Source organism: Chionomys nivalis, chromosome 9 (assembly GCF_950005125.1).
Source record: "Chionomys nivalis chromosome 9, mChiNiv1.1, whole genome shotgun sequence".
Lineage (NCBI taxonomy): Eukaryota > Metazoa > Chordata > Mammalia > Rodentia > Cricetidae > Chionomys > Chionomys nivalis.
The window spans coordinates 13,056,028-13,083,010 of record NC_080094.1 but is presented as its reverse complement, the minus strand read 5'-3'; the positions used below and the strand labels follow the sequence as shown (position 1 = coordinate 13,083,010).

The window sequence follows — 26,983 nt, the reverse complement described above, 5'->3', positions numbered from 1 at the left end:
CCCTCCCTTTTGAGACCAAGTTTCTCTATGTAGTCCTGAATGTTCTGGAGCTTGCTCCATAGATCAGGCTGGCCTTGAATTTACAGAGATCTGCCTGCCTCTGCCTCTCAAGTGCTGGGATTAAAGGTGTGCGCCACCAGATCTGCTGGCTTTTAAATCCTAGTATGAAATCTACATGCTGGCGGCTTGTGCCTTTAGTTAGTCGTAGCGGGATCTTGACCAAACGCTGGCCTTCCTGCATGCTGGCACTTTTTCCTGCTTTGTTTTCCTTCTGCCTGGTTTCTTCAGGATTTTACTGGATACATCATAGACTGCAGAACTGTCTTTATCCTTCCCTGCCCTGGGAATGGCTAGGCTGAGGTGGGAACTAGAAGGTTAGCAAAGGAGACTCTTGCCTAGCAAAGGAGGATTCTGGATAAATCACCCTGACTGCCTCCCCTCCCAGTCCAATCCATCTGAGACTGGTGGCTTTTAGAACAAAGGGTCTCAAGAGAGTGAAACTTGTCCTCCCAGGAGACTGTTGGCAATGTCTGGTGACATCCTGGATTGCCTCTGTTATGTGATGCTGTTGGCCTCTGGTGGGTAGAAGAAGGGGATGCTCTAATACCCCACAGTATAGGACAATTCTCCTTGCAGAAAATTCTTGGTCTAAAACAGGAGGCAAGAGCTCTGTGGCTGGGCTGGGCTTCCTCCTGGGCTGGGCTGGCTACACAAGGGCTTTCATATGCTCCAAATTTGACAATCTTTTCCTTCCTATGAAACACAGCATGTCCTCATGGGTTACTTTGCCCATACCCCGCTTAAGTATTCCTTTAAGGACAACAACCCTGTCATTTATGAGCTGGCTCTGTGGTTCAGGCTTTCCTCTTTCCTGTGGATTCTAGAAGCAAGCAGGGCAGCTAGAGCTGGTAGCAGGGGACTCTGAGTTGGGAGTTGGGCCAGAGGTGTCCCTTCACCCTGCCCCACGGGAATCCTCACCAGCTCTGCTAGGACGGGCAGGAAGATGATGATGGTGGCCGTGTTGCTGGCAAACTCTGTGAAGAAGGCGATGACCGCAGTGATGAGCAGAACGGCCAGCACTGGGGGCACGTGTTCCAGGGGATGCAGCTGCCCACCGATCCACGCTGACAGCCCTGACTCCTGTGGGCAGACATGCCTTTGGTCTCAGTCCACCTAGCAGCACCCTTCACAGGCAGCCGCTAGTGCAAGTCCCTCCGCCACATACTCTATGGGCCATAACCCAGACTCCTGGGATCCATCCCATGATCTATTTGGTTAGAAAGCATTTTCTATTTGGGTTTCCATTTGGGTTCAGCACCCGGAGTTCCAACTTGAATGGGAAAAGGAAACAGACAGATCCTTATGGCTAAGTCTCATTTCCCCAATGATGGTCACCACTCAAAGTGCCTGCTATTCCTTCCATAAAAGATTAAGTTTTGCTACTACATAGTGGCACATTAATATGTATAAAGTATATTATATCCCTTATACTATCCATAATATAAAACATATGTAGTGGTTAGTTTTGTCAACTTGACACACTCCAGAACAGTGGTTCTCAGCCTTCCTAATGCTGTGATCCTTTAACACAGTTCCTCATGCTATGGTGATCCCCCAACCACAAAATTATTTTTGTTGCCAATTCATAACTGTAATCTTGCTACCATTATGAATCATAATATAAACATCTGTGTTTTCCGATAGTCTTAGGTGACCCCCGTGAAAGGGTTGGTCAACCCCCAGGGTTGAGAACCATTGCCCTAGAGCCACATGGGAAGAAAGCGACAGTAGGGATTGTCTAGATCAGGCGGGCCTGTGGGCAAGTGTGTAAGGGATTGTTTTAGTTATGTTGATGGATGTGGGAAGAAATAGCCCACTGTGGGCTGTACCATTTCCTGGGCTTGGGTCCTGGACTATGTAAGAGTGGGGAGAGCGAGCTGAGCACACGTATGAGACATCCATTGCCCTGTTCTGACTCTGGGCACAACGTGGCCAGCTCCCTCAAGCTTCTATGGTGGGTAGGAACAAAACAAAAAAACAAAACAAATAACAGCTTAGACACATTTCACTCCGGGAAAGTACTTGTAGGGTTTAGGCATTTTCAGCAACCTACAGAGTTCTGTGGGAGGCCGAGCCAGCCCTCCAGGCTACAGGGAATGCCAGGCAGCTGGTGCTCCCTCAAACCATGGCCTGGCACAACATACACAATTAACGGGAGAGGCAATGCTGACAGAGACTGTTAATGACCAGGCGAGTGGCCAATCGAGAGCTTCCTGTGGCTGGGCTCTGAGTGAGAGGCCTCTTGCCAGCACCCCAGTGCCTGGACTTTGGCGCCTCAGTGGAGGGAGTCTCTTCCTCTAAACTCCCTGCGGTTCTGTTGGGGGCACTAAAGGGATTTCCCCAAGTCCTTTTCAATTCTTCTAGGAACCATGGCTTGGTTTCCTTGGAAACACAGCCCCCAGAATTCCCAGGAAGGCCAGAGACAGGCAGTAGTACCCGGAGGCAGTGGGTAGAGCTAGGAGGAGAGGCTTAGCCAGCTTAAGTGTGCTTTGCAGCTAACCTCTTCCTGTGGTGTCATTCTGGATACCCCCCTGCCCTGTGCCTCAGTTTCCTTATCTGTAAACCAGAGGTCACAAGGGAGAAAAGTAGCCGGTCTAAAATAGTGAGTAAAGTGCCTGGGCACCGTGAGTGCTGTGTGGCAGCTGTCCTTAGCGGTCACCAGATGCCTGTGGGAGGGGGGAAGGACAGGAACGGACAGACATAGAACTGACTGACTCAGTGCCCCACCCACTGTCTAGGGTCTTAAGAGACCCAGAGGTGATCAGCAGACCCAGGGCCACCTTCAGATGCAGATGGAGGGACACCGAGCTACCAGGGTGGTGTCTCTCTTCCAGATTTCTTCGGCTAGACCCCCTCTCCCCGCTTTCCTCACTGCACAGTGCGGCCCCATTTCTTAAGGAATGCTCAAGTTCGGTGTTCAAAATCCAAAGTCTCTGGGTGAAGGACTCTGGACAGATAGACAGACTCTGGACAGATAGACAGACAGACAGGAAATGGGACCACAGAGAGACAACAAGGGTAGCAAGCTTCTCACTTCTTTCTCATCTTCCTGACCTGAAACAAAAGCCTCACAGCTTAAAACAAAGGTCTGGCGGGTGGGCTTTTCCTCCTGATGGTGGTCCTACCTTGCCAAAGGACCAGCCCAACGAGTTCAAGGCCAGACCAGTACATGCTCACCCCCAAATGGTGGGCCTGTAGGCCTCCCTGTCTTTGTTTTAACAGCCCCCATCAGTGGGGGATGGGGGGCTTCTTAAAGACCTTAAAACCCCAGCCCTGTGGAGAGGCTGGATTGTAGCCTCCCAAGTTCCAGCTATGCTCTTGCTCTGCAGGGGTTTCTCTCTGTGTCTCTGTCTTTCCTTCTCTGCATGTGTGTGTGCACGCTCGTGCAAGCGTGTTTCCTCACCCCTAATAAAAGCCTTCTTTTTACCAGCTGATTCTGTCTGAGATTTTCCCTGTGGCTGTTTTTCACGAGGGAGAGGGCACCAAGAAGCGAACGGTTGTTTGGGAGTGACTGGGTGCTAAGAGGGTTGGGGAGTGGGACTTTAGAGACCATGGCCCCAGTCTCAGAGCCAGGGAAAGTTCACCAAAGAAAGTCTTGTGGTGGAAATGAGTTGAAGAAGGGGCCAGAGGGCTGCAGGGAGAAGAAAGAGGGAGGTGGGCACAACAGGGGGGAGGGAGGCAGGGGCTCTATATGTGTGGCGCCACGCATAGGCTCCGGTGCAGAGTATACAGGGTGTCTAGCCTGTGCTCTGTGGCAGGTGGCCTAAGATGTACTGCTACAGCTTCTGGGGAATCCACATGTCCAGGCCCAACAATGCTCCAGCCAGGGACCTTGGTCTTGGTGGACCCCAGTGCAGCTTGGTGAAGGCCCTGGGCAAGGTCCAGAAACCACAGGGTATCACAAGCATCCTGGTGGTTCCTGGGCCAGATTATGCCGCCTGGGGACAGAGGCTGGGGTGAAGGGCAACTGGTAGACAAAGGCCCCACTGAATGAAAACCCTGGCCAACTGCCCAGTACTGGCCTCCCAGCATGCACTATGGCCCTGCATCCCAGTCCTAGGGCCAGTGCCCCTCCACCAATCCCCCAGCTTGGAGAAGCCTCTGGGGTACTGGGTCTCCAGCTCCAGAACTAGGCTACGCTCAGTTACTGTAGCAAAAGATGCTTTAGCCACTGAATTATGCAGCCCTAGCCTCCCCATTACCGTCCACTGACCCTTTCCCTAATGTCCAATCAAAATAGCCAACCACTCCAGCTGTGTCCCAAGTACTGTCTCATTTATAACACCATGTGACAACTCTAGCAGGTGGCTGCCCTGTCATTCCCATTTTATAAATAAGGAAACTGAGACCCAGAAGACTTAGCAACTTTAACATCACACACAAGAAAATCCATGATTCTAATGGAGACAGTCTGCTCCCACTGCATGGCCTGACCCTCCAAACCTGTACAACATACTACTTCCTCCAGGAAGCCTTCCCAGATATACCATGAGTCTTAGTTAGGGTTTGCTATTGTTGTGAAGAGACACCGTGACCATGGCAACTCTTCTAAAGGAAACATTTATTTGAGGGTGGCTCACTTACAGATTCAGAGGTTCGGTCCATTACGATCATGAAGGGGAGCATGGAAGTGTATGGGCAGACGTGGTGCTGGGGCTGAGAGTTCTCCATATTGTAGGCCATAGGGCCACAGGAAGTTGACTGACTGTCACCCCGAGTGAAGCTTGAGAAAAGAGACCTCAAAGTGCATCCCTATAGTGGCACACTTCCTCCAACAAGGCCACACCTCCCAATAGTGCCACTCCCTTTGGGGGCCGTTTTCTTTCAAACTACCATACCATATATGAAGGCTTTTCAGCCTTCCTTAGCTTAGAAACACCCTGAGCTGGCAATGGTTTTGAATGCCTGAGGTGGAGTGAATTCTCAAGTGCTCGGCTTGGACTCTCTTGTATGCCCCCTTCCCTCGTCTGAGTAGACAGGGTGAGCAATTGGCCTCTTCTGTCTTTGTCTCCTGTCTGTAGAATGGGGACAGGAACAGAGACTGTCCCTTTGCTTGTTCCCTGGAGCTGCAGTTGGAGGCTGGTCACACCTTCCAGCTCCAGACCCTATTCAACAGCAGGTCCAGAATGCCACTTCTCCTGGGTCCACAGTCGCCCACAGATCCTGGGCTGCAGCCTGCATGCCTCCTGGGCTGCAGCATGCATGCCTCCTGGGCTGCAGCCCTCACTCTTCTCTTCCACAGCCCCATTCCTCCTGAGCCCACAGCCTCCCTTCTTCCCTGGCTCCTTCTTTGCCATAGTGGCACCTCCTTCCCCGCGGCCTCTCTTCCTCCTGTGCCCACAGCAGCTTTTCCAAGCTTTCACCTCACAGCCCCCAATCCTCCCGGACCAGCAGCCCCCTTCTCCCTCTCTGAAACCCCCCTACTCCTCCTAGCTGGTTATCCTTCCTCCTCCTCTAGTCCCAGCCCCCAAGTCACCCCAGCTCTCACCTCACAGCCTTTGGCCATGGCGAAACCACCTCCCAGGAGAAGGATGATATTCCAGGGCACTGTCTCCTGGGCTTTCTTCCAGCTCAGCAGAGGCACAGTCTCCGAGTTGGGAGCTAGGTAGAGAAAGGGATCCGGTCTCACTCAGGGTCACTTGGCTGTGGGGAGGGAGGGCAGCCCTGAAGCCTCATCTTTGTGGCAAGTCAGGCCGCTTCTAACATCTGCTTTGGGGCTGTAGGGAGAAACCCCAGCCCTCACTACTCTGAACCCAGATTCTCCACATGCTGGACACTGTTTAAATGTCCCACCAGTCTTTCTGGCCAAGGCCTATTTTTGTCCTCATTTACAAGAGAAAAGGCTTTTCTCTGTGGCTGAATATGGGGAGTGTGAACCCAGAAGTGGCTTGGCTCTTGGTTCTGAATGCCCATTCTCTAAGAAGAGAGTGGGTCTCTGTCCAGCTCCTGTGTCCCAGACTATAGCCCAGGAGGCCCGGGAACTGCAAGCCCAGGGTCTGTGGGGACTGTGGACCCAAAAGTGGTAGATTTGGCCTTTTGGTTTAAAATGCCCTTTCTCACAAACAAAGGACAAAAAAAGGAAGGAAATTGAGAAAAATAAACTGCAGGGTCTGTGAGCCATGGCATTGTGGGGTGGCTACTGTTTCCTGGAAAGTGGCACCGGCAGTAATGGCGACAGTGGGGCAGATGGACAGCAAACAGCTGACCCTGGGGCTAGAGGGAGGTGGGCTGGGCTCTGCAGGCCCGACCTGGAAAGGCAGGTGACAGCCAGATTTGGGACACCAAGTTAGCATCCCTGTCATAAGCTGGGTGCCTTGGGCCAATGACTCCACTTCTCTGAGCCTTGATTTCCTCATCTCTGAGATGGGATGGCAACCCTTCCTTCCAGGACTCAGGAGTGTGAAGGGCTTGGCCCACAGCAAGCCCTAGGTCTTCGTCTGATCAGTACATCCCACGGTCCACCACACGTTTAATGCTTTTCCGGATGCCACAGACAGAAAATGTATGGAGGCCAGCTCTCTCCTTGGAGACCAGACTTTCCCCAGGGAAGGCAGATAATAAATAAATGCACATCAAAGATGGAAAATATCAAATAACTAATAAAACAGAGAGATGAGAAGGAGGTATTTCTAATGGTGTATTCGGGGAGGGCTTCTCTGGGGAGGTGGCATTTGGGCAGAGCTCTGAATGATGCGGCTGAGTAAGCCAGGGCGACATTTGAAGGAAGAGCTGGTTGGGCAGGGAGGAAACAAGATCTATCCTTGTCACCATCACCATCATCCTCACCATCAGCATCCTCACCATCGTCCTCACCATCAGCACCATCGCCATCGTCCTCACCATCAGCACCAGCATCATCAGCACCATCATCAATGCCATCACCATCATCATCATCACCAGTACCATCATCATAATCACCATTGCCATCATCATCTGCCTATCAACTACAGCACAGAGCCCAGTTACGGAGGCCCTAGGCCAATACTGACTGACTATTAAAGAGAGACATGAACATGCCACTGAGACCCATGAAGGGAAGGCAGTCGGTGTGCTAACCATGTGCTCTGGGTTCTATAGCTTGTCTCTTTTTAACTAAGTCTGTGATCTTTATCAGGTGACTTCTTCCTATAGAAACTCAGTGGCTCCTTGCCAAGGCTCCATGGAGAGCCTAGTCAAAGTGTGAGATCCACTACAAAACATTGCCTTAGTCACATCTGTGCAAGCCACCTGGTAGCCCAAAGATGGCCACGCATGGAGTCCCCAACCCTGGCCACACACTCATTCCAAAATCTCTACAGCCCTCTGCAGAGGGAACATGGTAACTCCATGGACCTGACTGATCATAGCAAGCAATTTCATGCTACTGTTATGGCCCTACGTGTTGGCTTTGCAATTTGAATTATATGGTAATATCTAAAACTAGGAAGATTTCATGCAGAAATCTGGATATTTTGCTTCTTAGAAAATCAGATGGAAACCAGTTCAGTTTTGGTGACAAGCAGCGAAAACAGGGACATCTTCACCCAAAAGTGGAATTGTAGGTGTGTGTACAGACCAATCCGCATCAAGTCCAAGGCTCCAGCTGTGACCATCTTACCTTTGAAGTCAAACCACCACCTGAGTGACGGCTTTTGGGATGGGAAGAAAAACAGGATGATAACAATGGCCACACCAGTGACAGCATCCGAAACAAACCTGCAGGGAGAAGGCCACAGCATGTGACTGGCTCCTGCCAGGCCATGGACTGGCAGACTTGTAAGAGAGGACCTGCAGATGGAGAGCAGTCTGTTGGGAGGGACACTGAGGCCTGCGGAACCACTATCCTGTGTTGTACCCAGGTAGGCCCAAGCTGTTGTAGAATATTAATTGAAGATGTATTACATTTGTTTATGCTGTGGACTTTGTATTTTAATGATACAAAGATGTATTGCATTCTTTTATGTTGCATTTGTTTAACTCTGTGAAGCTGTGTTACTTTGCCTGTCTAAAACATCTCATTGGTCTATATAGAGCTGAACGGCCAATATCCAGGCATGAGAAAGGGTGGGTAGGCGGGGCTGCCAGGCAGAGAGAACAAGTAAGAGGGGAAAGGTGGGAAGAGGAGATCAGGGAGCAAAAGGAGAAAGAGAGGGGGACTCCAGGGGCCAGCTACCCAGCTACACAACCAGCAACGGAGTAAGAAAGAAAGGTATGCAGAAATAAAGAAAGGGAGACACCCAGGGGTAAAAGATAGACAGGATAATTTAAGTTAAGAAAAGCTGGCAGGAAACAAGTCAAGCGAAGGTTGGGCAATTTTAAGTAAAAAAAATAAAAGTCTCCATGTGTGATTATTTGGGAGCTGGGTGGCAGCCCCCCTCAAAGAGAAAAGAGAAAGAGAAAGAAAGGAAGGAAGGAAGGAAGGAAGGAAGGAAGGAAGGAAGGAAGGAAGGAAGGAAGGAAGGAAGACAAGCCAACACCAAGCCATTACCCAGGATGTCCTAGGGTGTCTTGCTGCTGTCAGACAAAAGCTTGCCCTCCTGACCTAAGGACCTAGAATAGGAACTTTATAAAGAGAGAAATTTGAGAGGCAAAGGATATTGGGGTCTGTAGAGCACACATAAATCACCTAAACTTGGACCCTAAGAACCACCCTGCAGATGTGTGTCTCTGCTTGGTTCCTCCTGACACAGGCAGCTGACCAGTCTGTGACTGCTGTCCACGCCAGCCAAGTCCAGGTCCACCAGGCTCGTAGCTCCTCCACACCCAGCTTCCACACTTTTAAGGACTCATGCTATGTCTTTGTGAAAACTTGGTAGGCACAAGGCCTTAGGGCAGATTTTGGGTGGTTCATGAAGCAAAAAATGACCCGCTTAAGGCCAGACCATGGTCTGTGGAGAGAATGGGCCTTAAGCCCTGATTTTCCTGACTCTTAGCTCAAGGAAACCCAGAGTCATTGCTAACTCTTGCAGCTCACACCAAACAAGAGCATATGAAATTGCCGTGAAGATGGGGGGGGGGGGGCAAGACCAATCACCCATCATAAGTGGAGCATTCTTCTGCCACCGTCATGGGGATGAGCCTCGTGAGGATGATGGGCACACTTAAGTACTGAGATAATCTGAGGGGTTACCCTGTGGAGGGGAGATGGCAGCACACTTCACACTCTTACAGGTGACCACTTCTCCACCAGATACTCTACTTGTAGACATTTAGCTTCAAGAAACAGTCAAGCTTTTACACACCTACCCTCCAATACCTGCCCACTATGCTCAGGGAAAGGCCCGTGCTTAACATACCAAGAAGGGCCTTGGAGACGGGTGCTTCTCCACCCTCCCCAACACCGTAGCTGTCCTTCCTTCCCACCAGCTCCAACAGTTCAGTCTGCTCATGCTTCAGCCTCAGAGGGCATTCGAGTGCTTTCCAGAGCGAGTCACAGTCAGTGCCCCTCTGCACCGTTTCTCAGGGCCGCCCACTCACTTTCTCAATGCACCCAGTCCAAGCTGCAGGTCCTTGACCGTCCACACCTGCTCTAGTCTGTGCCCAGAGCACATGTCCCGTGCTCGGCATGGGACACAGGAGAGTGCGGAGCAAATGGCACTTAGGGAGCAAATGGCACACTGAGTCACGAAGCTCATAAAGGCTGAGCTAGGGCTCGAACCCAGTTTTGTCTGAGTGCTCAGCACCTGAGGATACAGAGTTATCCACAGAACCTCTTCTGGGAGGTACTGCCCCTCCAGCTCCACACGGTTCACCCCAGAATCTCCCCCCACCCCACCGATCCCTGCCTTGTGGGTCTGCAGAATCTCACCCAGGGTTGAAGAAGCTGGCCCAGCCAGGGATGAACTTCGGGTCCCGGGAGAAGAGGAGGATGGCAAATGCACAGAACAAGACGAAGACGGCCTGTTCAGCAAACCTGCGGAGCAGAGACAGAAGCCTGTTCAGCAAACCTGCGGAGCAGAGACAGAAGCCTGCTCAGCATCCTGGGCTCAGACTGGAGGTGAGAAGGGAAATTCACTCTCAGGGAATCCCAGAGGGAAAGAGGGTGTCCCAGGGTGGAAGCAGTTCACACTGCCCAGGGTCCCCAAAGGCTTCTATTGTTAAGGGGAATTGGTCAAGTTCCTACAGACAGAAAAAAAGCAAAAGAAAGATAGAAAAGAGGGACAAGCCAGGAGTGATGGAGCACACTTTTATTCCATGCACTCAGGAGGCAGAGGCAAGCAGAGCTCAAGGTCAGCCTTGACTATATAGAGAGTTCCAGGATGGACAGAACTACATAATAGAGAGATCCTATCTGAAAACAACAATATGGGGGCGGGGACAGAGAAACAGCCATCCAAACACACTGACAAGCGCGCACAGAAAGCGACAGGTGCCCCAAGGGGAGCACACACAGGGAGAGGCCTGGCCAGACACAGGGAGTGGGCGCACAGAGCTGAAAAGACAGGCGCCCTAAGTCTGGAAGAAGCAGCTAGCGGCGTGTTTAGCTCACAGAGTGAGGAATGGAGTCTTAAGGCACATAGGAAATAATGGCCAGACCACTCCTTGAATTCGAGCTTGCTGAAGCCTACATGCTTGCATCCCATGGGAAACACATTGAACAGGCACACGGTTCTGGGAGGGATAGCCCATGTACTAGAAGGAGAAAGGTCTCTTAGATAAGCCAGGGAAGAAGCCCAGCCAAATCCAGCCTGAGCTGAATGGTACCGAAGGTATCTGCCCCAGCACCAGGGTAACGCCCCGGAAACCTCAAACACCCCGACACTCGCCCGTACTTGATGGGCCCCAGGTTCTGGAACTCTTCTCGGATCACAGCTCGAGCTTTGTCCTCGGCCTCGGCTCTGATCTCAGACTTCTTCTTCCTCCAGCTCCTGGGAAGAATGGGCAAGAGTAGGAGGGGTGGCAGGAGAAGGGATTATGTTACACTTGAAAGTTTCATTTTTTGTTTATTCATTTATGCATATATGGGAGCCTGGCATACACGTGGAGGTCAGAGGACAGCTTGCAGGAGTCAGTTCTTTCCTACCATGTGGGTTCTGGGGATTGAACTCAGACTGGCAGCCTTTACCAGCTGAACCATCTTGATGATCAAGGGTTTAACTTCTTAACCACCTCCCCTGTTCCCGACCAATGCAACAGCCCCTTCTGAAGACTGTGACAGCCTGATGCTTGGCCTCCTGGCCTCTGCCTTTCCTTCCTAACACGTATGTTCCAGGCGGCCTTTCAAACATGTGAAATGGAATTGGCTATGTTCTTGGGCTTTAAATCCTTGCACGAGTCAACACACACATAGATGAACAAAAAGTCAATGGAACAAAACAGAAATTGACTCCATCGGAAGTGAGAGCTCGGGCCGGGGTGAGGACAACGTCTCAGACTGGCATGGAGAGGAGGGCATTCCATCACCATGCTGGATGCGGAGGTCGGTGGATTTAGAGTCCAGAATTTGTTTTCAGCTCTAGAATTGGGTGATATTTCATGCCATAAAGCATTTATTTATTTTTATTTTTGTCGAGGTTCTCCCTACATGATACTTCCTATTGGGAACCTGACAGGATTTAGGATCACCTTTGGCCAAGCCTGTGAGAAACTGTCCTGGTTATGCTAACTGAGGTGGGAAGACACAGCCCTGGGGCAGGGAAACCAGAACTGCATAAAACTGGAAGTAAGGGGGCTGGAGAGATGGCTCAGTGGTTAAGAGCACTGGCTGCTCTTCCAGAGGTTCTGAGTTCAATTCCCAGCAACCACATGGTGGTTCACATGAGATCTGGCACCCTCTTCTGGCGTGCAGGCATACATGTTGTATACATAAGAAATAAATAAATCATAAAAAAAAAAAAGCCGGGTGGTGGTGGCGCACGCCTTTAATCCCAGCACTTGGGAGGCAGAGGCAGGCGGATCTCTGTGAGTTCGAGACCAGCCTGGTCTACAAGAGCTAGTTCCAGGACAGGCTCCAAAACCACAGAGAAACCCTGTCTCAAAAAACCAAAAAAAAAAAAAAAAACTGGAAGTAAGCTGCTCAGATATAGTCATCACTCCCTGCCGACCGACTGTAGATATGATGTCACCCGCTGCTCTCACAGCTCCCTGTCTTGACCTCCCTGCTGTGGTGAACGGTGTCCTGGAACTGTGAGCTGAAATAAACTCTCCCTTAAGTTGCTTGCACAGGGGCAGTCAGAGGACGCTGGCACTGAAAAGTGGGGCCTCCGCTGTGATAAACCTGACCACATACCTCTTAGGCCTTTGGAACTGGTTTATGGGAAGAATGGGGAAGAGTTTTGAAGCTTTGGGCTAGAAAAGCCTTCAAATGCTGGAAGATGGGCTTAGCAAGCCCATTCTGGTGAGAGCTTGGAGGACAAGAATGCAAACAGAAATGTAGATGGGTTCAGGGGTGGGGGGATCAGAGACTCCATCAGCCCCTGGAATGGGGTTGTCTGAATGATATTTCAGCCAGGAGAAGATGGATTGGCAGATGCTGGGCTAATGTGTTCAGCAGAGGAGGTTTCAGGGCAGGAGAGTGTGGAGTCCTGAGAAATCAGCTCTAATTGGTAACGAGGTCATCACCATGGTAGAAAGCCTAAGCCAGGGAGTGACCACTGCTCCGTCAGAGGGCCAGCACACAGGGGGCAGATCTGCGAGCTGGGAAGGTGGCAGAGTTCAGAATTGCACAGAGTGAGATGGGGACCCAAGCCACGTGGCTAAGTCTGGCTGTTTTCCTGGTTGAGCTGGCTCTCAGCCTGGGCTTCTGCCGTCAGGACTTTCGAAAGTGCCAGAAGCCAGGAGCATCCCGTGAGCACCTCTCTCTGTTCAGAGTGTTTGCACCTCAGCTCCAAAGCAGGTCCTATTGGTCCCACTCCACAGACATCCAGTCAAGGCCTGGAGATGAGGGGAGGTCACTAGGTTGGAGAATAACTGTGCCACGCCCGCCACCCTCCAGCTCAGCTCTTGCACAGTTCCTCCCTGACGACTCTAACCTACATCCGCACAGTACCTGGCTCACACTTCCGTAGTCTTCCCTCTAAATAGACTCACCACTTTCATTAAAGAAATGGGTACCAGCCACTTGTGGCACCACCCACTGTCATTCCAGCACTGAGCAAGCAGGGATAGGAGGAGGGCTACATAGTGAGACAGGGGGAGGAGGATAGCCCAAGGACACAGTGTTTGTCACACTCATAAATGGAAAGTAAGAGTCACTGTCAAGGGGCTGGGGAGATGGCTCAGCTGGTAAAGTCCTTGCCTTGTCAGCACAAGGACCTGGGTCTGATCCCCAGAACCTGAGTCATAAAGCTGAGCATGGTGCTGCATACTTTTAATCCCTCAGATGTAGAGACTGGGTTTGCTGGCCAGTCAGTATACACTCTTTAGTGAGTTCCAGGCCAGTGAGGGACCCTATAAAAACACACAACAAACACCGGGGCGGGGTGGAGTGGAGGTACCAACACCCAGAGGCAGAGGCAGGTAGATCTCTGTGAGTTCAAGGCCAGCCTGGTCTACAGAGCTAGTTCCAGGACAGCCAGAACTGTTACACAGAGAATCCTTGTCCCAAAAACCAAGAGAGAGAGAGAGAGAGAGAGAGAGAGAGAGAGAGAGAGAGAGAGAGAGAGAGAGAGAGAGGAAAGAAAGGAAAAGAAGAAAGAAAGAAAAGAAAGAAAGAAAAGAAAGAGAAAAAATAAGAAAATCAAAACCAAAAAAACAGAGAGGCTCAATGGCTCCTGAATACTGGGCGGTGGTGGCGCACTCCTTTAATCCCAGCACTTGGGAAGCAGAGGCAGGCAGATCTCTGTAAATTCAAGACCAGCCTGGTCTACAGAGCAAGTTCTAGGACAGGCTCTAAAGCCACACAGAGAAACTGTTTCAAAACAAACAAAAAGAATGACACCTGATGTCTTCAGTTCTCAACACATGTGTGAAAATGCACTTACCCCCCAAACACATGCGAACACACCCTCAGAGATACATGCATGGTGCAACACACACACACACACACACACACACACACACACACACACACACACACACAGCAGAAAGAAACCGTAAAGATAAACTTGAGAGCAGAGCATAGGATTACATCTTGGTTCGACACCATCACTGGTCCAAGCCATCCTGGAAACCAGACTCTCCTTTCCTTTGTTCAGAGGGCAACAGGTGGGGCCCAGCAGGGAGTTGGGCTTTTTCATCCTCCCTCCAGAAGAAGGTCCCTCATACCTCCAGCTCATTCCACCGTACAGGAAGGAGATCCAGATCCAGCCAACCAGAAGGAACAGCAGCATGAGAGGGAAGGCGAAGATGAACCAGGAGCCGAAGTTCACCACATCGCACTGTGGAAAGAAACTGAAGAACAAGGAAAAGCGAGGGTGGCCGTCAGATGGGACCATCAGGGCTGGACTGGAGGCCTCCAGTGGGTCAGGGCAGAGTGAAGGGCCCTGGGAGGACCGGAAGAGAGGACTCCCCCCTTCCTCCTGTGGAGGATCCAGTTCTGACTCAGTGGAACCACAGTGCCCTATGCGCCCCCTCCAAGGGGGCCAGACAGTGAAGTGGGCAGGCTGCACTACGACAAACTCAATACAGCATGCCCAGCCCAAATCTGAGCTCTGCTTGTTTTTATGCCATGTTTAAATGCTGACTTTTCTTTCAAATGTTTCTTGTAACTCTAACAGGGAATACACCACATCCTGGGCAGGACCGGGTGGCACACATCTTTAAACCCAACACTCAGGTGGCAGAGGCAAACAGTTATCTGTGAGCTCCTGCCAAGCCAGGGCTATACAGTGAGACCCTGTCACATACAAAAATGAAAAAACAAACAAAAAATATGGTATTAAATTGGATAGGAAAGAATGTTATAAAATGCTTTAGATAAAAGAATATGGACACATAGCCAGTTATGAATTAATAAACAAGACAGAACAAAACATGAGTAGCTGTTGTCTAACAAATAAACAAAAATATTGATAAACTGAAGGGTGAGACCCTGAGAGGATTTCATCCTTAGTTTTCTTTATCTGATTTCTATAATAAGTCAGGCATATTAGTTAAGAAAGAGCAAAATAGTTAAGAAATATATTAACATATTAACAGATATAGGGAAAGTTGTGTAAATTCCTAATATCAAAATAATGCTAAAATGAAAGTAATCAAAATATCCATAATTGATGAAGTATAATACCCCAGATAGGATTATTTCTAGATTTTAGAATGTATATTTTTGTAACATTTTAAGATAAAAATCAAGCTATAAAAGTGCACAAACAGTATGATAAAAACGGCATTAAATGGCAACCTATGGTATGGATATACTCAGAAAAGACTAGAAGGAAGTCTGCTGTCAGTAGGATTGAAGGCATTTCAAGTTTTAAATTTTTCTGTATTTTCTGGAAGTTTATAGTGCACATGTTTCATTTTGTCACCAGAATAAACCCATAAAATGTGTTTGTGCAAAGAGCAGCTAGCTCACCATTGCCATTCCAGTCTCCCAGGTTCCTGTGGGGCTCAGTGAGCCTGAGAGACTCCCCTGTCTCGGCCTCCCCGTGCCAGGATTACAGGTGTGCACTACATCTAGAATTTTACCTGATGCTGAGGATCTAACTTGGGTCCTCATGCTGTACCAACCCTGGCGACATTTTACAAAGCCCTCTATGTCCCTTCCTGTTTCCTGAAGGTCCATGTATTTTACTAAAGTTCAGCATGATGAAGCCCCAGCGCTTCCTCCCTGCTTTCTTTTTTCAGGCTGGAGCCCAGACCTGCTCATGTGTCACAGAAGAAAGCCCTAGATATCACCCATCCCCTTCTTATTCCTCGCTGCCCAATTCAGGCCCTGACTGCAACCCAGAGCCCATGATTACCTGTCTGTCTCTGAGGGGCTCCATAGACTCACCCCCAATACCAAACACCCAATGGGAAAGCAAGAACCAAGAACCGGAAGGCTAGCCCAGATTACCCTAGACCCAAAGCAGGACCACCAGGGAGATGGAAGGATGCCTAGAGTTCATGCACATCAGTGGACTAAAGGCGCATGCTCGGAATCCTGGGGTCTGAAAATCACTGAGACTCTTGAAACAGCTTTACAACAGCCAAGCACTGCGGAGCCCTTCTCTCCTGTTCTCAGGTGTGGGACCAGCCACCATCCAGTGTCTAGAGACCCTATCTGCTGGTAGAGGGACTCCCCAACAAGGACCGGCTCAGGGCTGGAAGCCTCCTCCTGGCTCACTCTTGCCATAGGCCAACGCCTCCAGCGGGGACCTGAGTTTTACATCCTGTCGCTCCTGCCCTGGTCTCTCAGGGTCTCTGTCTTCTTGAGAAGATGAACGCTGGGATTTGTGTGTTATGCTTGTGACCCACTCCCCTCCCCCATTCTTTTCAAAAATCGTTTGCTTGTTTGTTTTTGAGACGACGTCTTGCTAGTGTCTAACTTGTGAACTACGGTGATCCTCCTGCCTCAGCCTCGCAGGGCGGCCCCAACTGCTCTCCCTGGTCTTGCTGGTTCCTGAGACTCCCAAGAGCACTCACACCCCAGAGCCTCTGCTCTTTCGTCCTCCAGAACCCTCATACTCTTACTCTGGGGCTCTTTTCCGAGGTCCTCTCAGCAAACAGATGTCCCTGACGGACAGGGACTTGTCACTCCCGTACTCCCACCAGCTCCATTTTATTTCTACACCATGCATCGCATACAACAATTTACTTTTTGTGCTTTGTTTTTGTAACAGGCTCTCAAGTAGCCCGGGCTGACCTCAAACTCTATGAGGATGACCTTCAGCCTCTGACCCTCTTGTCTCTAACTCCTGATGATTAGGATAGAAGACAAGGTGTGCCACCCAGCATTCATTTGCTCTGCCCATTCATTGCCTGTCTTTTCCCCACAATACAGTCACTTGATCACCATCCTTGGCTGGGAAATCAGCAAGGGGAGGAAAAGAAGAATGAACCCTTGGCCCACAAGGGACACTGTATCTAACTGTGTGTGCATGTGTGTGTGTATGCATATGTGTGCTTGTGGAGGCTGAAGTCAATGCTGAGTGTCCTGATCAACCACCCTCCACCTTCTTTTTGAGGTAGGAGCGCTCAGTGGGCCTGGAACTCACTGACTCAACTACACCTGTCTGCCTCCACCTCCCCAGAGCTCAATTAAAGGCATGTTCCACCACACCTCACTTTTAAGTGGGTTCTGGGGATCCAAACTCAGGAACTCATGCTTGTGCAGCCAACACTTTGCCTGCTGAACCATCTCCCCAGCCCGACACTTACCTCTTGAGCTGGCCAAGCAGGATGAGGTTGGGGGCAGTGCCTGTGAGCGTGGCAGTGCCCCCGATACTGGCTGAGTAGGGGATGGAGATGAGGAAACCCTTCCAGATGTTTCTGCGGTATTCCTCCTCCTTGGAGTCATCAGGCAGTTCCGGTGGGGTCTCTGCCTCCACAGGGTGGCCTCTGCAGGAAAGGACCCAGAGAGAGGCAATTCAGAGCAGTCAGAAGCTCTGGCCCCAGAGGGAGCCAGCCACCCGAGGCTCTGCTTTCTGCTTCAGGCTTCTTTCTAAAGTCAGAACCGCCATGGACCCTGCAAACCTTCAGCTCAGATACTCTGCCCAAGGAATTTACCCCAAGGAAACAATGAGATCAGCGTCCCAGTTGGTAGCAGGGTGAACTACAAAACATTAAATACCATTTTACCCAAAAGCAACTAAGTGTCCATCCAAGGGGAATCAGCTACATACTGAGTCTCTTTCTGAATGGGGACACCTACACGGCTGTTAAAATGTGTCATTTCGGGGCCAGTGGGATGAAATTAAAATTTAAGAATGTGATTAAATGGGCGACTTGAGAGGCATCTGGTAAGAGAAGAGTCTGGATCAGGAATCACCTGGGTGGTAGCTGACATCACCGCCCAGGCTTTGGCTGTGAAAATACTCATGTAATACTGTGTCTCGTGAATATGCAGTATTCTAGTCTCCAGTGGCGTACACAATCTGCTTTCATTTCCTTCCTTGGGAATGGAATTATGGTGTTCCCCCTTTATTTCTTCCTTCAATTTTCTGTGTCGTTTTCCTTGTACACTTTTGGGAAAGACTGAAACAAAGTTACTAATTGTTCCTTTGAGAGACTGAGGAAACCAGAGGTGGCATGACTTGTGATTCCAGGGCTCCGGAGGCTGAGGCTGGAGGATCCTGAGTTTGAGATCCGCTTGGGCGACACAGTGAGAACACCTGTCTCAAAATCAGAGACCTGGATTTGCCTGGACTGGTTCACCAGTTAGCCCCAGGGGTTTTCTTGTCTCCACTCCCCAGTTCTGGGGTGATAGGTGTGCACTGTGATATCTGACTTTTGTTTACTTGGATTCTGGGCCTTTGAACTCAGATCCTTAGGCTTGTGTGAGAAGCACTTTACAGACCGAGCTACCTCCCACCCTTAGGGGCTGTTACAGAGTGCTTATATGTGGCTAGAACTAGGAATTGCATGTAAAGGGTCTGAGGTGGGGAACACTGACCATCTTGAACTAAAGCAATCAGTTCACCACAAACACGTGTCTCAAGACATCTTGCTGTTTTCAGTTATTCCTCAATAAACCAGGAAAAGAAAAAAGAAATAAAGATTTTAAAACTAAATTGTATGGTTCAACAGGCCTGTCTGACATGCACAAAGCCCTGAGCTTGAATCTCAAACACTAGTGTGAAAGCCAGGTAATTGCCCCTGTGAAACCAAGTCATTTCCAAAACATATATTTGAAAGAGAGACCCAGAGGAGTAGACCATGAAGTGTCTGTGTGTCTATTACTTGCATGTTTGCCTGTATGTGCATGTTTGCCTGTATGTGCCTATGTGCCTGTTATGTGCAGGTTTGCTTGTATGTGCATGTTTACCTGTCTGTGCATGTTTGACTGTATGTGCCTGTGTGCCTGTTACGTGCAGGTTTGCTTGTATGTGCATGTTTTCTGTTCCTGTACATGCATATGTATGTGCCTATCCTATATATACACATGTGTCTGTGGAAGCCAGAAGTCAACCTTGAGCGTCATCTTCAGTGGTCACCCACCATTTGTGAGCGGCATCTCTCACGGGTCTGAGCTCACCAAGGAGGGTAGGCTAGTTGGAATCTCCCTGTGGCCATTGTGCTTTCTTTCTTTCTACGTGGATTCTGGGATCAAACTCGTCTTCATGTTTGTGAGATGAACACTTTACAGACAGCTACCTCGCCAATTCTATGGCTGCCTTCTAGTTTGACATAATTAAAAGTTTTGAGATAGTAGTGTCTTGCTATGTAGCCCAGGCTAGCCTCCAACCCTTCATCCTTTCTCAGTCTCCAAAGGGGCGTGATTACAGCTGTGTGTGTGTGTGTGTGTGTTTACACCTGGCTACTGGTTGCTTTTTAAAAAGCAGGGCCTCACCTAAGCCAAGTGGTGAAGGGCAAAATCCTAGACCCTGGACCAGCCAGAGAGAATCTGGGGCTGGTGCAGCACCCAGGCCTTGTCAATCACCCTACTGAATCACCTGGACCAGCCAGAGAGAACTTGAGGGTGGTGTGGCACCCAGGCCTTTGAATCTGTCTGGGAAGTCCCCAAGAATGTGGTCAGAGCTTACCCTTCTGAGCTGGCGAGAAACTGCATCTCCGTGGGCACTGTTCGAAGTCCGTTTCCCCTCACAGCAGCTGGGAGAGAAGAGGAGGCACGTTAGTGACTGCCAGGCTGACTAACAACCCCTAACTCAGACTGAGGCCAATCTGAGAAGCCATTGCTAAAGGTTACCTGGCAAAGATGAGCAATGGGAGGAACGGTCTCCATTCAGTTCATTCATTCATCCATCCATTCATCCAAAACACAGCCACTGAGCACAGACTATGCACTTGGGGTACCCAGTGCACAACACAGAACAAGGCCCCGGCTCCCATGGAGGCTGTATTCTAGAACAGGAGACAGACAAGCAAATAACAATGAAGGTTTCAGTTGAGGAGGAAATGAAACAAGGCTAGGGAAAAGAAAATGACAGCCATGTGACACTATGACCTGATGACATTCGATGATGCCTGCAGGATGACAGTGGCCAGTCTATGAAGCTCCATGGGAAAGACTCCAGGAAATAGAAACATCACGACAAAGGCCCTGTGGTTGGAGATGCTGGCAGTGCTAAGGAAACCTGGCTAGAGGTGGGGCTTTTCGTCAGGACCACCAGCTCCCCGATAAACGACACGGTGACTTATTATTAATTATAAATGCTTGACCTATAGCTTAGACTTATTACTAACTATCTCTTACAACTTAAATTAGCCCATATTTATTAATGTACGTCATCTTCCACATGCCCTGCTTCCTCTGCAGCCGGCTAGCAACTCCGTCCTTCTTCCCAGCATTTTCTCAGTCTGACTCTTTTGCTTAACTTCTTCCTGCCTAGCTACTGGCCAGTTAGCTCTTTATTAAACCACTGAGAGCAGCGTATCTTCATAGTGTCCAAAAAGATTGTTCCACAACACCTGGAATCCTGGGACAGTAGTGAGTCAGGAAGTGTTAAAGGTGACAGAAATGTCCTGTAGGATGAGGGGCCTAAGAAGGAAGATGCGGATTATATTTTCCAGGTATCTTTAGGCTTGAGTAGACTACAGGGACCTGGCTGTAGATAAGCAAGAGGATAATGGCTGGGTGATAGTGGTGATCACAGACACTGAAGTTGTGCAAGTTATGTGTGTGTATGTGTTTGTGTGTGTGTGTGTGTGTTTGTGTGTGTGTGTGTGTTTGTGTGTGTGTGTGTGTGTGTTTCTCTTTTTTTGAAACCAAGACCTCATGGGAGCACAGGACTAGAACTCAAGCAGACAAATCATACAAAATGGGCCAAGCACGAAATCTTGTGTCTCTTGTGTGCACGGCAGTGAATGATGAGACACAAAGAGGCTCGCCACAGGGGTACCGCCTTCCGGTACAAAGTAAAAATGTGGGTGGGTGTCCCAGGAAACAGCACAGGGAAGGGAATGAGACATCGTCTTCAAGAGTCTGACTGACAGGGCACTTGGGTGAGAGGGACACCTGTCATCTCTTCGCAATGTGCCGGAGGTGAGCACAGGGCAAGGGGTGTGAATTCCAAGGGTGGGGACGAGCAACCGCAAAAGTCCTGAGGCAAAAGGGGCTACAAGTCAAAAGAGGCCAGTGGGGCTGGAGTCTCTCTCTTGCCATCTCTAATGCACACACACACACACACACACACACACACACGATCAGAATCAGCCTTATGCGCTGGGAGGAAGGGCACAGTCACCCTGTGCACTAGAAAGAAGGGTCTGGACTCTTGTTTTGGCCTCTCTCAATGTCACCCACTAGCCTGGGGATACCTTTCCTGGCTCCATTGTCTTGCCAGCACCAAAGAAGAACAAGACTCTATGGTGGCTGATGGCATCAATGTGCTGTGCCCTGGGGTGCCGCCTCCCTACTGAGCACAGCAGGAGTTCTCAGGTGAAAGGCCAGGTCCACTCCCCTAGACTGCTGAGCAGCTCACAGCTAGGGCAATGGAACACACGTCCACACACAGTGCACGAGGTCACGGCCCAAGGCACTGAAGCAGGAAGTAAAGGGCTGTTAATAGCATACAGATGGTGTAGAGGTGGTGGAGTGGAGGGGGTGGAGTGGAGGGGGTGGGAGTGGAGGTGTCACTCCCCAGAGGATGACCTCTAACCCAATGATCCCTGGCCCTCACCATCTCTGGCTTGTCCTGTATTTTTCCTACTGGGCCCCACGTATCTGGGGCAGCATCAGACATGGCAACCCTAGGGACTCCCTAGGGGGTGGGTCCCACTCAGAGGGTCTGTAGGGGTTCTGCAGTGGGCGGAGCCTTGGTAGTCTTGACAACATTGGCAGGAGATTCTTTTGTGTAGTTGGGGCTGAGATCAAGAGGTCGGTAGTCACAGAAGGGAAACAGACCTACAGTGTCTACCCAGGCCCTGGTGGAGGGCATGATTACCCCAGTGGGTCTCATGTGGAGCCTGGATGCTCACTGCCTACATCAGAGTTGGGGAGTTCCATATGAGATTACATGAGATTCCACCAGGCATAAGAGCCTTGGTGTGTGCACCTGTGGGTAAGGGTGGGAGTTCATATCGATGGCAGAATGTTCTCTGTTGGGCACTAATTTTGATGATGGAGGTGGTGATGAGGATGAAGGAGAAGTTGGAAGACCAGGAAAACCAAGGCAAGTGTTCCTTGTTTGCCATTTACTCTGGTTATCTTATGGCATTCCTGTGACCCAAGTAGCCTTAGAGACTGAATGGAAACAGGTCTGTGGGCCAAAGTCTCTAGGGAGTCTTTGCTGGGTCCTGAAGACGCTTGTGAACTCGGAGCCTCTGGAAAACTTCTTGTTCAAATCTGAGCCCACTAGCATCCTCCCACCTGTCTAAAGCACAGAAACTGAGTGAAACCCTGGGCCCAGCACTGCCCTGAGGCCTCCAAGGCTGCTCATTTACTTCCAGGCCTCTGACTCCAGGGCTACGACCTCCCCACAGCCTGCAGGGTAGGAAGGGAAGCTATAGACTTCTATCACAAACATCACTGGTGTGACCTTTAGTGAGTCCCCTCTCCTTTCAAGGTCTTAGAGTTTGGGTTTTGTTATAATGAACTGGACATTCAAACATTCACGTGGCCATCCTGTGTGAGGCAGGAGAATGGAATAAAGCGAATACAGCCCCACCCTCAGCCAGCCCAGCTCAAATGCCTAGTGCCACAGGTCATCCTGCCATGGGAACCCCTGGGGTCCTCTTCATCTCTCTTTACTTCTTCAAATCCCTCTTATCAAAATGAGGATGATAGGGGTCCACCCCACTCAAACACAGACCCTCAGAAGGGCCCTCCAACACAGCAAGCATTCAATGGCCGTGGTTCTTCCGCAGACACATCAGGTAAGACAGGACACAGGTTCAGCTGAGGTTGAAATGAACGAAGGGGTAGTGCCAATGATCTGATGCCACCTCAGCATGACCATCTTCTCAGAGCCCCACAACGTGGGAGGGAACCGTTTGAAGCCCAGTAAACTGGCATCATAAAGTGGGGTCAGTAGCTCTCATTTTTGTAGTCTGGATCTGGCCGCCCTGGTCTTGCCATGACCCGCCATGCAAAAATAGCTCTCACATTTTTAAATAGTTCGAAATATCCAGAGCTTGGGAGATGGCCCAGTCGGCAAAGTGCTTGCTGCACAAGCGTGAGTTCCTGAGCTTCATCCTTAGTACCCAGTAAAAACCAAATGTGACCTGTGTCTGTAACCCCAGTGTTGAAGAGGTATAGGTGGGATGATGTGGCCTGTGTCTGCAACCCCAGCGCTGGGGAGGTGGGGGTGGGACGGTGTGACCTGTGCCTATAACCCCAGCACTGGGGAGGTGGGGGTGGGACGGTGTGGCCTGTCTCTGTAACCCCAGCACTGGGAAGGTGGAGGTGGGACCAACCCTGGGGCTGACTCATCAGTCATTCTAGCTGAATTGGTGAGCTCCAGTTTCCTTGAGAGAACCTGTCTCAAAATGCATGCTCCATGTGCACCTCCCTCAAACATATATGAACATGTATAATATACATGGAAACACACAAGATTCATAGAAAAAGAACATTAGGGGATGGTAAACTGATAAGAAATCTTAATTTTGGCTCCCATACATGACTCTTTCTTGGCATGCAGTCGGCGCTGGCACTCCGCCACCTTCTTCAAAGGCAGAGTTTGGAAATTACATCAGAGAGGCTCACAAGCCTAAAATGTTTACTGTCTGGTTATTTCCGGGGAACAGCTGCTAACCCCACTACCTGGCAAAACTCCTGTGTTACCTGGAAGGCTCTGGCTTTGTGACAACCCAGCTCTGCTACCTCTCCAACAGTGACAGTCTGGATTTGTCCTTCTGCCATGGGAAAACCCCATCTGTGAAGCGCTTCTAAGTACATCTAGCTTTCAGGGCCATGCGTGATGAATGAGTAAACACGCATTGCCAAACACAGTCTGTGGATGGTGTATGGATCAATGTGCAATCTGTGTAGGAATCTATATGTGTTTCTGTATGCAGTGAACATGTATGTGCATGTATATGTATGCAGTGCATATGTGTGTGTTTGTGTATGTAGTTGTGCATATGTGTACAAGTGTATGTGTATGCAGTATAAATGTGTGTACGTGTGTATGCAGTGTACATGTATGTGCAGAAGTGCATAAATAAACATGAGTGTGTATATGCAGTATATATGTGTGTATGTGTACATGTGTACACGTATGTGCATGCAGTGTGTCTGTGAATTGTTCTTTAGGAGTCATCCCTTTTTTTTTTTTTTTTTTTTTTTTGCAGACAGTCTCACATGTAATGCTGACTGGCCTGGAACTCTTGTGTAGTCCAGGATGACCTCGAACTCACAGAGATGAGCTACCATCCAAGTGTTAGGGTCAAAGACATGTACCATGATGCCTGGCATCTTGTGTTTTTTGAGGGATAAAGTTTCTCACTGGCCTGGGAATCACTAATTTGGCCAGGTTGAGTGGCAGCAAGTCCCAGGGATCCACCTGTGTTCCCCTTCCCAGTGCAGGGATTACAAGCACGTGCCACTTCACCTGACTTAATAACGCGGGCTCTGAGGATGGAACTCGGGTCTTCAGACTTGTGGGACAGATAAGTCTGTTCTAGGCATGCTAACATATTAACTCATATCTACAAAGAACACAGCTAGCATGGTTTCATGGGTAATACCAGCCATGGTTTCAAGTATAACGCCTGCTGCATTTGTTGGCGTGAATGGCCCTCTGGGGAGTGACCAGCCATTTTTGTCAAGGTTGGAAATTCCACCTTCCTCAGCATGGCGTGTGTGTGTGTGTAGGTTCTGTGATCAAGGAAGAAACGATGTTGGAGATGAGCAGGCCATTTCGGCCCATGCGGGCATAGATTTTAGGCCTCTCTCTCTTTTTTTTTTTTTTTTTTTCGAGAGAGGGTTTCTCTGTAGCTTTGCTGCCCGTCCCGGAACTAGCTCTTGTAGACCAGACCAGGCTGGCCTCGAACTCCCAGAGATCCACCTGCCTCTGCCTCCCGAGTGCTGGGATTAAAGGTATGCGCCACCACCGCCCGGTTAGGCCTCTCTTAAAGACATCAGTATAAGTAGACATCACTTAAAGCAGAAGTGAGTGGGCAGCCACCTTTTCACCATGAGAGAGAGAATCACAGAGTCGCCAATAAAAAGTCCTGACATACCTGTGCCTCCGAAGTGACCCCACAATGCCTTTCTCTGATTCTGCCATGTCTGAACAAAATAAGTCCCTATGTTTTAAGACACTGGAAGGCAGACATGCTTTCTATTGCTGCCGAAAGAATTCTCGCTGATGTAACTCTTTTCTGGTCACACTGCCTGGGTTCAAAGTTAGGCTCAGTCACCTTCTCTCTGCGTGATCTACAGTGGTCACTTCCATCTGAGCAGTGCCCACCACTCCCATTCCCACTGCCCCCACTCCTACCACCCCCACTCCCCCCCCCCACATCTGAAAACACAGCAGTTGCTAAGAGCCCAGCATCAGAGGGTGGAGAGGTCAGATTCCTCAGGCAGGGTGGTCTGTGACAGGAGTCCTTATGGCAATATTGCCCCTCCTGCCAGCCCCTCCACTGAGATGGAGTCTCACTATATACTCCTGGCTGGCCTGGAACTCACTGAGATCAGCCTGTCTCTGCCTCCCAGGGGCTGGGATTTTAGAAGCGAGTCATCCCTAAACCCTGTATTCCCCCTGCCTTCATGGAGGACACTGTAGCAACAGCAGCATGCTGTTCTCTCTGTGGTTGGCTGGAGAATTATCTGAGCATTTGCATCTGGGAAAGAAACTGCAAACATTAATGTAACCTCATTAAATTCTTACGGAACGCCATCAGGAAGGGTTATCCTGGACCATGCTTTCTCCAGCATTACCCGAAAATTTGCCCAGCCCCTGTTCTAACTTGTATGGGGAGGGAGCTGCCTGTCTGATGTTTGCCAGCCTCATTGCTTCCCTGGGTGCCCTTTTGGGTCTCAGTGTTTGTGGGCACCTGTTCAAATGCTTACTAACAAACTTAACTCCAGCACCTACCTACTTCCAAATGTAGTGAAAGAGTGCTAAACCCATTGTATACTAATACAATGAATGCAAGTCTTAAAACTCCAGGGTTCCATGGTTTGGCATATCTGATTCTCAATGAACTATCACCATTAAGACATAGGAGTGTGCCCAGCCCGTGTCTGTGTCCTGGGCCTTCTCCAGTGGCCTGTGGACCTTGCTCATCTCCCCGTATCCTGCAGCCGTGGTGTCGCCCTGGCAACCCTCCAGCCTCACCTGTGCTCTCATCATCTCGATGAAGGTCCTTCCGAGCTTCGCGGTGGCCGAAGAGGCTTTTGAGGATGGCATTGGCGATGGGCAGCATCATGGCAGTGGAGGCTGTGTTGCTCAGCCACATGGATAGGAATGAAGTGGTCACCATCATCCCCAGAATGAGCCTGGGTGGTAGAAAGAGTTAAGATTGGATCTAAAATGAGGGGTTCAAGAGGGATTATGGTCTACTTCCCTGAACCCGGGGAGTCTAAGGGGCTTGTTTTCCAGGAGAGAAGTTAGAGTCCAGAGAAGGCAGATGAGTAACAAATAGGGAAACAACTGCCAGACTTATCTGGGGTGTTTTGATTTTGGGGTGTGTGTCACGGCACATGCTCAGTTCTCTCTTCCCACTTGTAGGTGGGTTCTAGGATCTAACTCAGGTCACCAAGTTGGAGCAGCAAGTGCCTTTAGCCACTGAACTGTTTTGTCCACCCTCAGCTTGATTTAGATCCAAAGAAAACTGGGATTCTTATCCTTAAAGGGGTCTGGCCATGAAGTCAGTCCAAAGCCTGGGGTTTCCCTGCCTTGCCCTTTGGTCCTTAATGGTTACCATTCCAGAATGAAGTGACCCAGCACGTGATCTGCCAGCTGGCCCCCTCCCTGCCCTGCTCCCACTCCTACCTGCACCCACTGCCAGC

At 49.9% G+C, this 26,983-nt stretch overlaps 1 protein-coding gene across 1 annotated transcript in view; it reads right to left on the bottom strand.

The window, feature by feature from the left end:
* Positions 1-26,983, bottom strand: part of Slc13a3 (solute carrier family 13 member 3) — a 55,679-nt gene that overhangs the window by 4,458 nt on the left and 24,238 nt on the right. The window contains exons 3-11 of the mRNA XM_057780814.1: positions 26,310-26,470; positions 19,605-19,671; positions 17,281-17,460; positions 14,245-14,370; positions 10,812-10,907; positions 9,848-9,952; positions 7,658-7,755; positions 5,549-5,661; positions 979-1,140 (exon numbers count right to left, since the gene is read on the bottom strand). Coding sequence (XP_057636797.1) covers positions 979-1,140; positions 5,549-5,661; positions 7,658-7,755; positions 9,848-9,952; positions 10,812-10,907; positions 14,245-14,370; positions 17,281-17,460; positions 19,605-19,671; positions 26,310-26,470 — 1,108 coding nt within the window. The remainder of the gene's footprint in view (positions 1-978; positions 1,141-5,548; positions 5,662-7,657; positions 7,756-9,847; positions 9,953-10,811; positions 10,908-14,244; positions 14,371-17,280; positions 17,461-19,604; positions 19,672-26,309; positions 26,471-26,983) is intronic.